The 14,785-nt window shown below is 42.5% G+C and overlaps 2 protein-coding genes across 4 annotated transcripts in view; one reads left to right on the forward strand and one right to left on the reverse strand.

The window, feature by feature from the left end:
- armc8 (armadillo repeat containing 8) overlaps positions 1-5,894 on the forward strand; it is a 26,410-nt gene extending 20,516 nt beyond the window's left edge. For 2 of the 3 annotated variants that reach the window (XM_086265843.1, XM_086265846.1), the window contains exons 21-22: positions 1,163-1,256; positions 1,344-5,894. In XM_086265843.1, coding sequence (XP_086121969.1) covers positions 1,163-1,256; positions 1,344-1,377 — 128 coding nt within the window. In that variant the 3' untranslated portion in view covers positions 1,378-5,894. The remainder of the gene's footprint in view (positions 1-1,162; positions 1,257-1,343) is intronic. The other variant, XM_086265844.1, reaches the window with a different exon arrangement.
- The window catches only part of kcnh3 (potassium voltage-gated channel, subfamily H (eag-related), member 3), a 190,446-nt gene continuing 181,469 nt past the window's right edge, over positions 5,809-14,785 (reverse strand). Inside the window, exons 12-15 of the mRNA XM_086265837.1 lie at positions 12,536-12,792; positions 12,057-12,157; positions 11,910-11,962; positions 5,809-10,588 (exon numbers count right to left, since the gene is read on the reverse strand). Of these exons, the coding sequence (XP_086121963.1) occupies positions 9,617-10,588; positions 11,910-11,962; positions 12,057-12,157; positions 12,536-12,792 (1,383 nt within the window). The 3' untranslated portion in view covers positions 5,809-9,616. The remainder of the gene's footprint in view (positions 10,589-11,909; positions 11,963-12,056; positions 12,158-12,535; positions 12,793-14,785) is intronic.

Genomic DNA, 14,785 nt, shown 5'->3' on the forward strand with positions numbered 1-14,785 from the left:
TTAATACTAATTATAGTACATGGCCTTCTGAAAGTGCTGTAACAGAGTTTTAAGATGTCCTTCCTTCACTTTTATTGTCTTCAGTGCCAACTCTCTGCTCCCACAGAGGTCGATTGTCTTGATAATAGTGAAAAAAAGCAACAATCGTTGAGCCTTAAAGGAGATAACTTGTAAGCTGGAGAGAAAATGTGTTCGGCCTGAATGAATTTCATCCCTTTATGTCTCTGATTTCTAATTTCCTGCTTCTAAATTCAGCTAAAACTGAAGTTATTGTTCTCTTCATTAAATCTTAACATGCTGTGTGACCAGATGGGATGAATCTGGGAATCATTTTTGCACTGAGTGTTTCTTCTTTACTCATTCATCATTATTAATTAAACTCTGATTTCTCTTCTATAGTTTGCCTTTTGTCCTGAAGGCTTGTGACATTTCACCTACTATTTGAAAATGCCCAAAGGTGGGCAGATCTCAGAAGGGAGCATATTTCAAAGAATCAGGGTACCAGCACTGAAGGCTGTGTTGTTAGGGAAGGAGAGCAGGCTGTTATCTGGGAAACACAGAGTCCAGGACAGAGTGTAGGAGGTGAAATGTCTGATCAGCACTGGGAAGCAGGATTTTATAGGAGATACCGAACTTTATCAAAGCCAAGGGGTGAATAAAGGCGGGGTGTTGTCACGACTTGGTGTCGGTAGAAACTTTGTCAATTTTGTTTTATGAGCATACTGCAGCTTGTCCAAGGCACCATTGCAGCACTCCAAGCAGGAGGTGATGAAGGTGATGAATGGGGGTCTCAGCTGGGGAATTTGAGATAATGGCCAGAGTCTGGTGATGTTCTCTAGTTTCACCCAGGATGGAGACTCCTGGAGATGGTGAATAGGAGCAGCCATCCACATCATGGCATAGATCAGTCCCTTTCTGGAGCTGGGGCTTGGGGAACTACACCCCAGAGTTCAGTTTGAAGAAATTATTTGACATCCAGATCTTGACGTCTTCAAGGCAGTTGACCAGGGACAGAGGAGGGAGCTGATTGGAGGCTTTGGTGCTAAGATACAGCTGTGGAACATGTGTCTGTGTTCATATTAATGAACACACAGCTGCAGTGGGATTTTACATGTCAGCAGACATTGTTATTTGTCCTCTCTGCTTCACTGTGTGTCATCAGGTTCTCAGGAGCGTCAGGACAAGCTGAGGGAGATGGGCTTTGTGGACATCCTGCACAAACTGACACAATCCTCTGAGCCCAACCTCAGTGACAGGTGGGCCAGAACAGTGCGTCACAAAAAAGAAAATATCCTGTCAGACACTCCTTTAGCCTGCTGGACTCATTCTGTGTCTCTTTTCAGAGCGAAGACAGCATTGCAGCAGTACCTAGCATGACTACAGTGGGCAGCCATCGCCTTCTGCCAGCCTGACTAACAAATGTGTGGAGGACACCTGGCTCCTTCGTTATTTGTTTCAGTTAAAGTGCCCCTATTATGCTGTTTTTAACTAATAGGATTACTTTAAAAAAGAAAAATTCATATTGTGCACTCCTGCAGCGCCTCTTCTCGTCGTCTGAGCCCAGTCTGCTCCACTCGGTCCACTGCTATAACAGAAGCAAGGCAGCGTTTTTGTGCCCAGCCAGCATAGCCCTTTAACAGCTGCCAACTTAGAACACGTTAGCAGTGGCCACTTCAGAAAGACACGCCAACAGCATCAAACATAATACAGCTGTTCTCTTGAAATTGTATAAATGTTAATTACAACAGTAGACAGAACAATAGAATATGTCCATTAGAGCAGTGTTGCTGGGAATTTTCCTCTATTTAATGTAATTATGTCAAACTCATTTTACAAATAAAACCCCACTTTCTGCCACACAGTTCATTTCCTGAGATATGTTAGGATAAGATAAAGAGCACATCTGAGTTTTTCTACATGATAAATATGTAAAAATACAGAAAAGTCCTGGTAGCTCACCGCACAGACTGTCCTGTATTTGTAAAACAAAGTTTTTGTTAATTGATGAATTTAAAAAGTTAAATTGAAATTTCTACAGTAGACAGTGAAAAACAGGAACTTTTCTGTCATGTAATTGTTTATTTATTATTTAACTACTCTGGTCCAGTATAAATGGCTGTGGGGGAGGTCTTTATCAGCAGGAGAATCTGTAAAACTTAAAAAAAAAAAAAAATACAGTTAAAAGTCCAAAGATGCATGCCTTCCTCCATATTTTCCAAAGCCATCCAGCGGGACAGATTGGCAAGTCCCCATAGTTTGACACCACTGCCTTAGAGGGTAGGATAGAAGCTGACGGGTATCGTGAGCATATTAATGCTCTTGTTTTAGCCAGAAACAGACGATGCCGTGTGCTTTGCTAGTATTGGAGATATTTTAGAGTTATCACAGCAACCCTAGCAACAAAATAATGTCCCACGGCGAAGGAGCATGTGGAGGGCGGGTGTTTCTTTGTTAGAGTGCCCCACACTAGCAGCTAGGCAGGATTTATTTAAACATGTTACACAGTGACATAGATCAGAAACGTAAGGAAAAGCTTGGACTACAAACAAGGTGTTTTAGCAAACCCCAGAAAGGCTAATAGGGGCACTTTAATGGTGAGGCCTGTTTTGTTGCACAAAGACACCTTTTTTTGGACCTGTGGCTGACCTCTCTTCACTTCTCCAGTACAAACACCTCAACCCAGCCTCAACAGTTCGGCGCCAGCTCCACGGCGGAGACTCTGAGACTGCAGTTGTTGTGAAATCAACGGTTAGGGGAGTTTCACCTGATAGGTTTTATTTTATTCTTCTCTTAAAGTGAATCCTTGGATTTGGATTTTGTGATTTGAGATTTGCAGACTTTGTTTTCTTTCTGTTTTTGGAGTGCAGCTGCCTGACGTCACCGCTAATTTGGAGCCTTCAGACTCCCAACAGTGGAGATTATGGTTTCAGAGCACGGCTGACGGACAGCAAAGTTTCCCAGTTGTATTTTTTTAATTTTTGACTAAAATTACTATTAATATTAATGTTTCCTTAAGGCATCGCAAGTAAGGACTCACTTGGAAAAACACAGACTGCCTATTTTGGAATTTCTTTTCTTCTTTGTGGATACATACCTCGTAAATATATAAATATATATAAATATAAACAAATATATATTTTTGGATTTTTATTTTCCCCTCATGTTTTTCAGTCGATCCCTCTGAACCATGATTTTTGGCACAGTCGGGGGAATCTACTGCACTCTAAATATCTGTCGAACGCTGAACGTGGTCTCTGGAGGATAATCAGGAATGAGCATTTCTCCTTTCAGGTGTCGTCACTGTGATGGTGCTGCTCGCGCAGAAGCCTGTCACTTCTGTCCAGTAACCTTATTTCCAGTAACCATTTCTCATGATCCCACTGAGAAAGGCAGTGCTTACAGAGACCTGCGGTTATTAATTACACCCAACACCTGGGAAAAGAGGATTAATGTATCCATCCCTCACACCTCCTGTCGAGAAAGACCCGATGTCTGCTGCTCTCTGCAGTCCCCTGCATGTGTTTGTCAGGAGGGATAAATGAAATTCCCAAACCTCCAGCTTTCTCTCCCTTGATGTGTTTTTGAGAGGCGAATGAGGACAGAGTAGATGTAAGAAATAAAGTAAGAATCATTTGACACTAAGGCATGAGTACATGCACTACAGCAGAATCAAGTGCTACATTGTTTCTCGACCCCTTTGTTATATAATTTCTTCTCCAATCAGGATATTTCTAGAACGTTTGTCCTGACATTTCAAACCTTACTGAAGCTCTGATAGAATGAATGTTACCCTTGAGAATATATGCAGATCTGAAGGAGTTCCTGTGTTGTCTTATTTCTTCTTGGAGAGTCTGCTGTATTAAAAATCCCACCGGTTTTGTTGTTCTTCTTATTTTTTTTTAAATTTATTCATTGTTAGTTAGGGGGTTGCTTCATGGATTTGAAATAAACAATTAGAATGTGTTACAGACTTGTTGCTGCTGCACACAGTAATGTCAGAGTGTGAATGTGATGCTGACCTGACAGCAGACTTGCAGTCACATGTGAAAAAGAATGATGCAGGTCTTCCCAGGAGTGGATGTCCCAGCAAATTCAAGCCAAGGTCTCAGACTCCACATCCATATTAAATACAACCCCCCACCCAAAAGAACAGCTACGGCTGGTTTGGAAAGGAGAAAGCCTCTTCACTCCATGAAGAACATGGCAGCACAGCTTAGGTTTGCAAACTCCAAACTTTAAGAACAGTATCCTTTGAAATTGCCGTATTTGCTGCTTCCAAAACTCGTCAACTCACAGATGAGGTGTCTGTAGAGCCGGGCGTCTGCTGATCATAGGTGGTTCAATCACTGGCCGCTCCACTCTGCATGCCAAATATCACTGGGCAAGATGCTAAACCGGAGTTGCTCTCCAATGAATCCAAATGAATGTTTGATAGAAAGCACTTTGGTAGCAAAAGCATAGAAAAGTGCACATATACATGGGTTAATGAGGCATGTTCTATGAGCTTTATTTAATGTGTAAAACACTAATCCATCAGTTTTCTGTTCTTCTCGGTTCAGGTAATGATTCATTTAATTTGATTCCTACAATTATATGTTACACCTATTAATGCAAATCAGTGGTACAGACAGCTGTCAAGTACACAAAAATGCAATCTGTTAGTAAAGTTTCCTTTGTAGTTTTATATTTGCACTTGTATGTGTATAAAAATTACCATTAGTTGCCATGTAATTTGTATAAAACACATCCTGTAAGGTTGTCAGTTTTACCTTTTAAACCTTCCAGTAACACTGTTCTGTTTGGGCTTAACTGTGTTATCCAAAGAACTGACATTTGCAAAGTTTAAACTCTGGAGTCACTACACAGCAAGTCAACGCTTCATTTTCTGCATAAAATAATTGAAACATGTAGGCACTGGTAGCATTCTACGCCAAAGAAAACGCAAGGTGCCAGTTTGAACCTTCATCTGTTTGAGGCACTCAAGCTTTTAACAGAATAACTGTAATTCCAAGGTGTGTGATACTTCATTTGAAAATGTACCGATTTAGCATGCAGCAAAAAGAAAAACCTAACCTGGTCACTGACAACGCCACAGGTGTTATGAAGCCTAATAAAGCATAAATAATAAATACAAGCCTAGTTGGATGTGGCCTTTTACCCACGTGCACACATTATAATACTTTAAGCTATTTGCCATATTAGCCATTAGTCTGTGGGCAAATTTGGGTTGTTAAAGAGTAGAAGAACCATAAATTTATTTTTAGGGATTTTGAGCAATTGGGAAGCTTTTAGCACAAGCAACCTCAAAATGTAAGCATGCAGTGAGGAGAACGGCCAGAAGTGTTCTTGTTCTTAGTTCAGTGGGTGTCAGAAACAAATGGGGCCACTTCAAATGAAAACTGGATGATTACCTGAGGCACAAAGATTGGAGTCCTGCATGGAGCCCCTGTTGGTTTTCAGTGAGAAGCCCACTTTTACACTTACAGCTGCTGACACTTTCAGCCCAAGGGGCACATGTTTTTTTTGTTTTTTTATTTTATTTTAATGCTGACATCATAACAGAACCATATTTGATGGCTTTACTTGAATAAATATTTTGTTTAATAAAACATAAATACCTAATTTATCAAAAAGGAAAAAAAATAGGGACGGGTTTTTGAGGCAACTGAATCACAATATACTCGGAAAGTGGCTTAAAAAATATTATTTACAGTTTACTTCTTAGAGAATAGCCACTTACCTCAGTTACGTGAATATTAGTTCCCAAGAGAAACACAAGAGACGGAGAGCTTACAAAACAACACTTCTTTATTGTTATACAGTATGTAATCCTTGTTAATGTTTTTTTTTTAATGTAACAGCAGTCTTTAATAAAATACATTTGTAAGCAAACAGCCTTCAATTGTGCAGGCTGGTTTCTACTCCCATGAGCCCTCTGCTCTGGATAGTTCAAAGCAGGCACATTTCTCATGCAAAAAAGAAAAGAAGAAGTTTTGACATGCATTGAATTAAAACCTTTTAGGCACCCTCCCCAGCCACCAGTTCTTGCTTAGTAAATCTTTGTGAAAGTGTAAAGAGTCCAGTTAGTCACCACCTCCCTTGCTCCCATTAAAGAAAATAAAAGCCAGAAATCTGACTGTTCATATATATACAAGTAACATGGTCCTAAAGCACCTCACAAAGCCAAAAAAAAAAAAAAAAAAGTCCTGAGACCTCCAGCTTGATGCAGCCTGGATGTTGCAGTTTTAGGGTTTGGCTGCTTTCACGTACCAACATGAAGTCATTGGAGGAATAAGAGATGAAGAATGTGTGTGCTACATATGAACTCGGGGAAGGTTTCGCTCACTCGCTCTGGAAAGGATCCAGTCAGACGTTTAGAAAGCAAACCTTCCTCCACAGTCTGTTTTTGTTACATCGTCCAGACATGCAGAATATTTCCTCGCCGCTTTTTCAGCAAAAATAAATACATACACAGCCGTATTAAATAAATAAATACAATACGTTTTAGATAAAGGTGCAAGTGTTCCCCATAGATGATGGCTTTCTGTGTAAATTTCGATCCAGATGTTTGCCTGTAATCGACAGGTGAAGAACTTTAGGGAAATCAATGTCTGTATGGAGAAGGCACGAATGGCTAATGGCTAAAGCTCAGGGGTGATGTGGGAGTTCGATATACAATCTGATAGGCTGGTTGTCAACAGTCATCATAATGATGAACAGTGATACAGGGGTAGTGTTTGATATTAGCTTTTCCCTACACTTTGTCCACAAATCTGTCTTCTCTCTTTGGCATACAATCCAAACACTCGCCTACACTTTTCCAAAGTGACCGATCGGAACTGTGCTCAAATTCTTTTGATCTGGAAAGAAAATGTGGATGCAAACTCATCGAGAGTGAAACAATGTGACAAGAATTCCCCAGAAAGACAGCCCCTTCCCCAAAAGATGAACATTATGACTGCTAACTTTAAGATTAGGTTGATTATAGTTGATGTAAGGATGTCCACACCCTAGAATGAAAGTAGCCTGCTTGAGATATGAGCTGATAGGCTGCTTGTGAACAGCATCATGATGCTGATGAGCAGTGACACGGGGAATGTTTGATGTTAACTTTTCCCTACACCTTTGTCCACGAATCTGTCTTTTCAAAGTTCTCAGAGTTCCTACACCGGCCTCAATCTGCTTAACCAGCAGTGCAAAGCTCTCCGCTTATTTTATTCTGAAATGCAACCAGATAGTATCTGTAATAAAGTTCTTGGATTCTATTAGAGTAGCACAGGATGATTTATAATGTAGAATGAGACTGGTTTATCTTATACTGGTGGAGGTCAGTTGATAATTGTCTGACACAATCTGCTTTAGACCCCCTCCCTCCCTTAAACTAGCTATCTTTTGAATGGTTACCCCTCCTAAACCACATTATGTTTATCCAAACTAGTAGTCTATTTTTCCAGTGCATGCATCCCTTGTGTTGTGGGCGATTTTAATAGAACTGATTTTCATTTTGTCCATATAGAGGCAACTGTTAATGTTGCATTTAGCTACATCAGCAATATCGGTCCATTTCAGTTAAATAACTATACTTAAAGTGTTCTGGAAGACCTCTTCTCTTCAGCAGCCAACAGAAGAAACATTATTCAGCCATTGTCAAGTTTTACTGTTAGACAAGAGACCAGGCAACTTTTTTTAATCTTCTGCTATCCAATTTTGGTGAGCTTTTGGGAATTATAGAATCAGTTTCCTGTTCTTGGCTGACAGGAGTAATCTTCTGCACCTGCTTCACGGTTTCATGTATTGTGCAGATTGATTCTATCAGATTGAAGCAGTCTGGCCATTCTTCTGTGAACTCTTGCATCGAGAACAGTTTTTCACGCAGTCGTCTCTTTCTTGCCATTCTCTGTAAACGTGGGGAAGTCCCAGTGGATCAACAGTTTCTGAAATAGTCTGAAATTCAGCAGGTCTGCATGTCTAAATGCATCGAGTTGCTGCCATGTGATTGGTTGACTAGATATTTGCGTTAACAAGCAGTGGTTAGGTTGTTAATTTTAACACTTACATTCTGGTTTGTATTTAGTCTTTATGGACACAGTATACAGTAGTACTTTGACTACATAGTAATCTATTATTATTATATGAAAAAAAAAATGATCCTCTGGCTCTTTCTATGAACGAAAAAGGATGTGACTTGCAGAATCCTTCTTTGATTCAGTTAGTTCCTGATCGAAGGGTTTGGAGTAAGGTACAATCTTTCTGGCAGAAAACCTTGAAGGCAAACACCAACCACCTTCTTTGGATCTACACGAATCACGCAATAGATCTATTCTGAATTCAGACGTGGACGGTATGAGAAATGACGCTAACGCAGAAGAAAACCTAAACCTGCATTCTTTCTAATGGCCACCATGGGGCGATAGCTGTGGTTGCGCAGACTTTTGGTGCTAGTGTCAGAAAATGATAATCATGCTTGAACTCTGTGAACCTCAAGGCCCTCTGTATTGTAAGGTAAAGACTCTACATTAATACTTTTATATAAATTGTATAAAAGTAATAATTCTATAAAGAACTTTTTAGAAATTGTGGTCATTCTAAGAGTCAATAGGATTCCCTGGGCTAGCTTGACAAGTCAGTGAGCATGTGGTTTCACAGTCAGAACTGCCACTTGCTTGTTAAGTTCCCAAAAGCCGAGATGACGACTCATCTCAAGGCTTCAAAGCAGGACTTCACAAACCTGGGGATAAGGTCACAGTGGCTGCATCGATCTTTTATACTGTCTGTGGATTCAGAATGTCAGTTTTTTTGTTTTGTTTTTTACAGGATGTGACAAGTTTGCATTCCTGAGTTAAAACCAAGCTCAACATCTTCTTTGTGAATGTGTGTAATGGGCATGTAATCGATTCTTGGCTCACCTGTGGCTTAGGTGATAAAACAGGCTGCAAACAAATCACCAGGTTTTCTTGGTGAAGACACTGAATCCCCAAGTTGTTCCCAAATGCAGTGCGGGCGCCACACTAATGACAGTTCTGCTTTAGTCTGAGGTTATTCGATAAAAAGCTGTATTTTTTTAACCAGTCCAGGGGCAGATAACTGCATTCCCCCAAAAAATAATCCCATTGATGAAGCAAAGGAACCTTCCAGGTGAGGTGACTGAGACCACTGAAGGGCTTACATTCTTAGTCCCAGTGCAGTTGGCTTGGATTATCTAGTTTGGGTAAAGACGCGTTTCCTGCCGAGATGCATGTGTTTGTGCCTGCCCTTTGAAGAGGAGACCTACTAGGATTAAAAAGCGATAGAGCTTCATCAGGGTGGAGAGATAAATAGATGTGCTCTGGCTCTGCAGTGTTTGACTCATGCTACTGGATCATTGATGCTATAAGACTGTTTGTGCTATTGTAATTCTGTGGTTGATCTGTGGAGGAAAGCATTCCTTCACACTGTATTTTGTGTTTACCTGTCTGTCCGTCTGGCATCTCCTGCCTGACAAATGTCTTTCTGTGCGAAATGGACCAGCTTTCTGTTCCCTGTGTTTGTTGTCTTTACCTTGCACTTGCTCTGACCTCTTTAAACTCTTGTCCTACATCTTTCCTGCTACTTGAATGACATCTTTTGCACAGGCCGTTCATAATGCTGGCTCCTCTTCATCAATGAAACTGATGTGCTCTGAGGAGGACTTCTCCTCTTCCAGGTGTCGTCCCCGCTCCTGCATCTCCAGCTCCTGGGGGTGAGAAACGGGTCTTGCCCCTCGGTAGTGTCGCTGTGAGTTGCACCAAGATGGAGTCTGGTTATCTCTTCTCCTTGCGTTTGCAGCTTCCAAAGACAAGGGCAGAGAAAGACTGGAGGGATGGACAGAGGTGTTAGGGGACACGACTGGCACGGAAGGGGAAGGCCTCCGCCGATGACTTCCAGGGGAGGATGTGAGCGATGGTGGAGCTGAAAAGTGAGAGGACAGGGGAGGGTGAGTGTCCTGAGAGGCAGGTGGGATGAGCGGGCCTCTGCTGGCACAACTGCCAGGTCGGGAGAGGTGAGGTCCTTGGCATGGGGAAAAAGATGATGAGGAAGAGAGAGACATGGAGAAGGAGAGTGAAGGTGAAGGGGTGCGAGAGGCCAGAGGAGGTTGGTCCTGCAGCGAGGGGAAAAATATCCCGTTACTGGAGGAGGCACGGAGTCTTCGGGAGTCCACGCGCCCCTCTGGAAATCCTTCCTCTGGCGACTGATGGTTGGAGTCAGCAGACCCTTGGCTATTGGCCCCTGGGGGCTTGGGCTCTGCTAATGCTGAAGGAGTTGAATTAGGCCTTTTTGGTGAGTGAGGAGTTGGGAGAAGGCATCCTGGCAAATCTGCACTCTCTGTGTCTCTGCTGTCTAACAGGGAATGAGTGTCAGGTCTCTGGTGGGAAAAAACTGTGGAAGGGGGTGGCGCCCCGGGGCAAGGGCTTGATGACAGCTGGCTGGCACTACTGGGAGGTGATGTTAAATTTGGCATCATGGTCATCAGGACTGGCTGTGGTGCCATTTGGAGGAGGGGCTTGAGCAGGCGTGTCATTTCCTGCAGCTCCTGACTGAGCTTGGAAACTTGTTTAGACAGACCGTTCATCTGTGAGGTGAAGAGAGAGATCGTATTAACGCTGGAAAACCAGAAGAACAGTTCATGCAAATTCGGTATGACAATTCAGCACCATGGTTGAAAAATATCAAACAATCCTTTAATCCTTGTTTGCATAAAACATAATTAGGTACTACATAACATTCATCATGCAGGTTACATTTTAAAAGTCCCTTTATCATACATTTAGTTCAGTTTTAGAGTCTGTTTTAGAGACTGACATTTTTCCATCAGGGACTGATTACAACACGCCAAATGATTCAGTGCAGGTGGACCACATGATCAGTGTGTTATGTGTGTGACGCTTGTTTGATTTAAATGGTGGCTGCTATAGTAACATACAGTAAACGTTCCAGAGAAGCTGGCTGACAGTCTGACAAATGCATTCCTGTCAACACAGTCAAAGAGTTACAAAGATGGAGATTTTATTCTGAGCTGATAATAAATCTGTGATGTAATCATGGTCTCTGTCTTGTCCTTATATTTAACAACTGGATAATAAAAATTGTGCATTTTAAGTACAAAACAAAGCAAACAAATGTCTAACTAACTTCATGAATGGTTCAGGTGGAGCAAGAGGGGAAACTTTAGAGAGAGACTCAGGGTTTGTTGATTAAAACCTGCCAGTGAGCGAGAGTTTGTTATCATAGTTGAAGTTATGAAACAAAAAACTCAGCATTGTAAGAGCCCAGAGAAGTATACTATGTATGAAGTTCAACACAGCCAGACCTTCTTTGTGATAAATTAGTGTATAAAAATCTATAAAGAACATATTATAACTGCAAAATGCAACACTGTTACAAATAAGGTAAAAGATGAATTCTGCAGAAAATTGTTAATCTGGTGATTTATCACATAGAGCAGTGGTTCCCAAACTTTTTTTGCTGGGCCCCCCTTTGTTTTACAAGAAAAATGTTCACCCCCCCCTCTCCACGCGCGCACATGCACGCACAAACACATCCTCCAACCACACACACCCATATTTTGCTCCATTGAGGTTTATTTCACACCTCAAACATTTAGTAAACAATTAAACAAATACAAGTAATCTGCAATAAATTACAGGTAGTAATGAAATAAACTACTAACTCTTTTAAATATAATTTTTAAAATATCATTAGACACTTTGGGCCAGCATTCGTAACGTCAGGATTTTATTTGTATGTTTTTCCAGCCATGACCTGCTCGTGTCGTTTGCGAAACATCCAGCTGACTAACAGAAAAATCAAACCTCTGCTGCTGAGGAAAACATTAGACCCCCGGGGCAGAAGTGAACACATGCAATTATCATCAGTGTCAAGTCAGCACTCACCTCCTCAGTCAGTTTAGACACACTCTGCTTGATCTCAGAGTGCTCACGGATCCCTACGGGCAACACACATGCAGAAGGATTAGGCCTCCGGATAAAATGTACTGTTCTGAAAAAGTACTCCAATGTGTGCGGCTGTAGGTGTGCTACCTGCGTACGGTGAGGGCGGAGGGGCAGGTGACAGGCTGGGGCTGAACTCAAACTTCTGTGTTGTGGTGGAATTGTTCTCTGTTTCAATGCCGTCCACAAATCTGTGCAGAGATTACACATGAGAGAGAGAGCATGTAAGAGGAATGTAATCAGGTGAAGCTAAAAGGGCTGAAAGCTCCGTTAGTACTGTTTGGATCTTTTAACACAAACATGGAAAAAGTCCTTCATCAGCAGCTTTGCATCACACAACACTGCACACAGTGAGGTCGTGAGACATCTCTGCATACACATAGGCATGTTTGCTCTGCACGCATGCACATTAGTGCATTGCAGTGTGTGAGAACCTACATGCCTTCCAACAGTAGCCAAGCCCCATGTGATTCACCAGCACTGTAATCTAGTGGTTCAATTGCTCTTCTCTGACTATGATGTTTTGAATCAATCTTCAGTTTCACACTATGTGTGTCTGTGTGTTTTACCTGGGGCTGAGTTCAGGTGGTGCACCACTCAAGCTCACAACTGGTATCTGCAGGGTGGAAGGGCGCGAGTGGTCGGAGGGAGCACGGAAAGGCCGAGGCGGCAGGAGAGGGGAGCGCAGGGGCGAGCTGAGGCCCCTGCTGAGATGCAGCGGGGAGCGAGGAGCTCGGGACACGGAGCTCTGCTCCTCATCACCCTCCTCATCCTCGCGGATGGACGGCAGCTTCTTCACCAAGCCACCGTTGCTCTCCCAATCCACCTGAAAGAAAGAGAGGAGGAGCTTGGATACTAAAATGGGATGAGCGGGATCAGCCCGCACACCTGCTGGATTTCTTTTATCACCATAGCATTAGTAACTGCCTTTACAATGATTGTAAAGGCAGTTACAAGCTTGAACCAGTGGATGGCAGGCAAACACAAGTTCTGTAAATCTGTAAATATGTTTTTAACATTCAGGGTATTGTTTGATTAGCAGCATATTCTTTCTTTTGAAGACTTTTGAGCTCCTTCTCTTCCAGAGGTAACTGAATGCAGGACGTGCTCTGCAGGTCTTATTAGATGCCTGCTATTTATTCCTCTAGTATACGTTGCGACCTGTACACACACTCTTAAACTTTAATTTGGAATAGCTTTGCATTCACAGTTCAAGCTAACCCTGATTTCTTATACATGGCCTCTTGTGCAGCCTCTCAGTTCCTCCTGTCTGCAACAAGCCTTTCCTCCATTTTTAAGCCACCTTCCTTTGATTTCTTCACAAAAAAGAAAGAAAATGTTTTTAAAAGAAGGTGGGTGGGGCTGTTGGGCTCACAGACAGGTCTATGTGTACCCAACATCAGGGATATCTGCGCTTATTACCATAATTCAAATCCAGAGTAGCCTGAAGCCCGAGCTTTATGCTCAGTGAGAAGATGTGTGCTTTTAAGAAGCGACTCTCGAAGCAAATCACCAACTTGACCAGCGTCTCTGATCAGATTCTGGTGGTTAGTTTGTTATTTTTATAGCTGTAAGTTTAAATTCAGTGGTCACTTTCTGGATCCTGGATACACAACGCTTCATAAGATTACAGTTTTCAAAAAACGGTTGGGAACCTCGGCTGTATCAGTGCGGCACTGGCTAATTTCCATTTTGACTGTTGATTGGCTGTTCTGAGCAGGATAACCTTCTCTTTTAATTCAAGATTCTTTGAGAGCCATGTCACCTCCTTACATCATGTTTACCTGTACACACACTGCCCTCAATATATATGAAACTTTGCGCATGTTTAATGTGAACAACATTACATAAACGTTATTAACGGAGTTGTATTTGATGGCTGGCTCACACAGATTGGCTGTGTGCCTATTTGGCATACAGATTACACTCCATCAGTCAACTACAGATACTCACACCTGATCTCGACTCATTATGTGTATAAAGCACACTTGTTCAAACAATCTTTTTCTTCCATTCCAACTTCTAAACCACCATGGGCAAGACCAAAGAACCTTCAAAGAACTAAGGTGACACCTTTGGTTGGACGAGTTTACGGACACTGTCACCTCCTATATCCACTTCTGTGAGGACAGCATTGTGCCATCACGCACCCGGGTGAGTTATAACAATGACAAACCCTGGTTTACTCCTAAACTCAAAAAGCTGTGGCTGGAAAGGAGAAAGGCGTTCAGAAGCGGAGACAGGGACTGCTACAGAGAGGCCAAGTACAGGTTCACTAAAGAAGTGGACATTGCTAAACATCAGCACTCTGAGAAGATGCAGCAGCAGATCTCAGAGAATGACTCGGCCTCTGTGTGGAAAGGTTTTAGGAATATTACAAACTACAAGCCTAAAACCCCCCACTCCACTGATGACTTGCTCTTGGCCAACACCCTTAACGACTTCTACTGCCGTTTTGACGAGCCATCAGGCAGCCTTCACACCTCCAACGGCCCCAACAATAGAGACACTTTGGACACTCATTCCCCCACCTCTCCCCCCTCCATAGAGCCATCACCACCTTCAAACACTTCACCTACAACACCCCCCTCCTCACCCCACACAAAAGAGGATTTCACACCACCTCCTCCCACCACAACTCTTCATATTCATGAAGCAGGTGTGAGGAAGCAGTTTAAGAGTCTGAATGCTCGGAAAGCTCCCGGCCCAGACGGTGTGTCTCCTGCCACCCTCAGACACTGTGCAAACGAGCTGGCCCCAGTGTTTTCTGGCATTTTCAACTCCTCACTGCAGGCATGTCATGTGCCTGCCTGCTTCAA

This window comes from Aulonocara sp. 'chitande type north' Nkhata Bay, linkage group LG16 (genome assembly GCF_057382095.1).
Source record: "Aulonocara sp. 'chitande type north' Nkhata Bay isolate Kocher_YH1m ecotype deep benthic linkage group LG16, A_spYH_male_GT1.1, whole genome shotgun sequence".
In the NCBI taxonomy this organism is placed as follows: domain Eukaryota; kingdom Metazoa; phylum Chordata; class Actinopteri; order Cichliformes; family Cichlidae; genus Aulonocara; species Aulonocara sp. 'chitande type north' Nkhata Bay.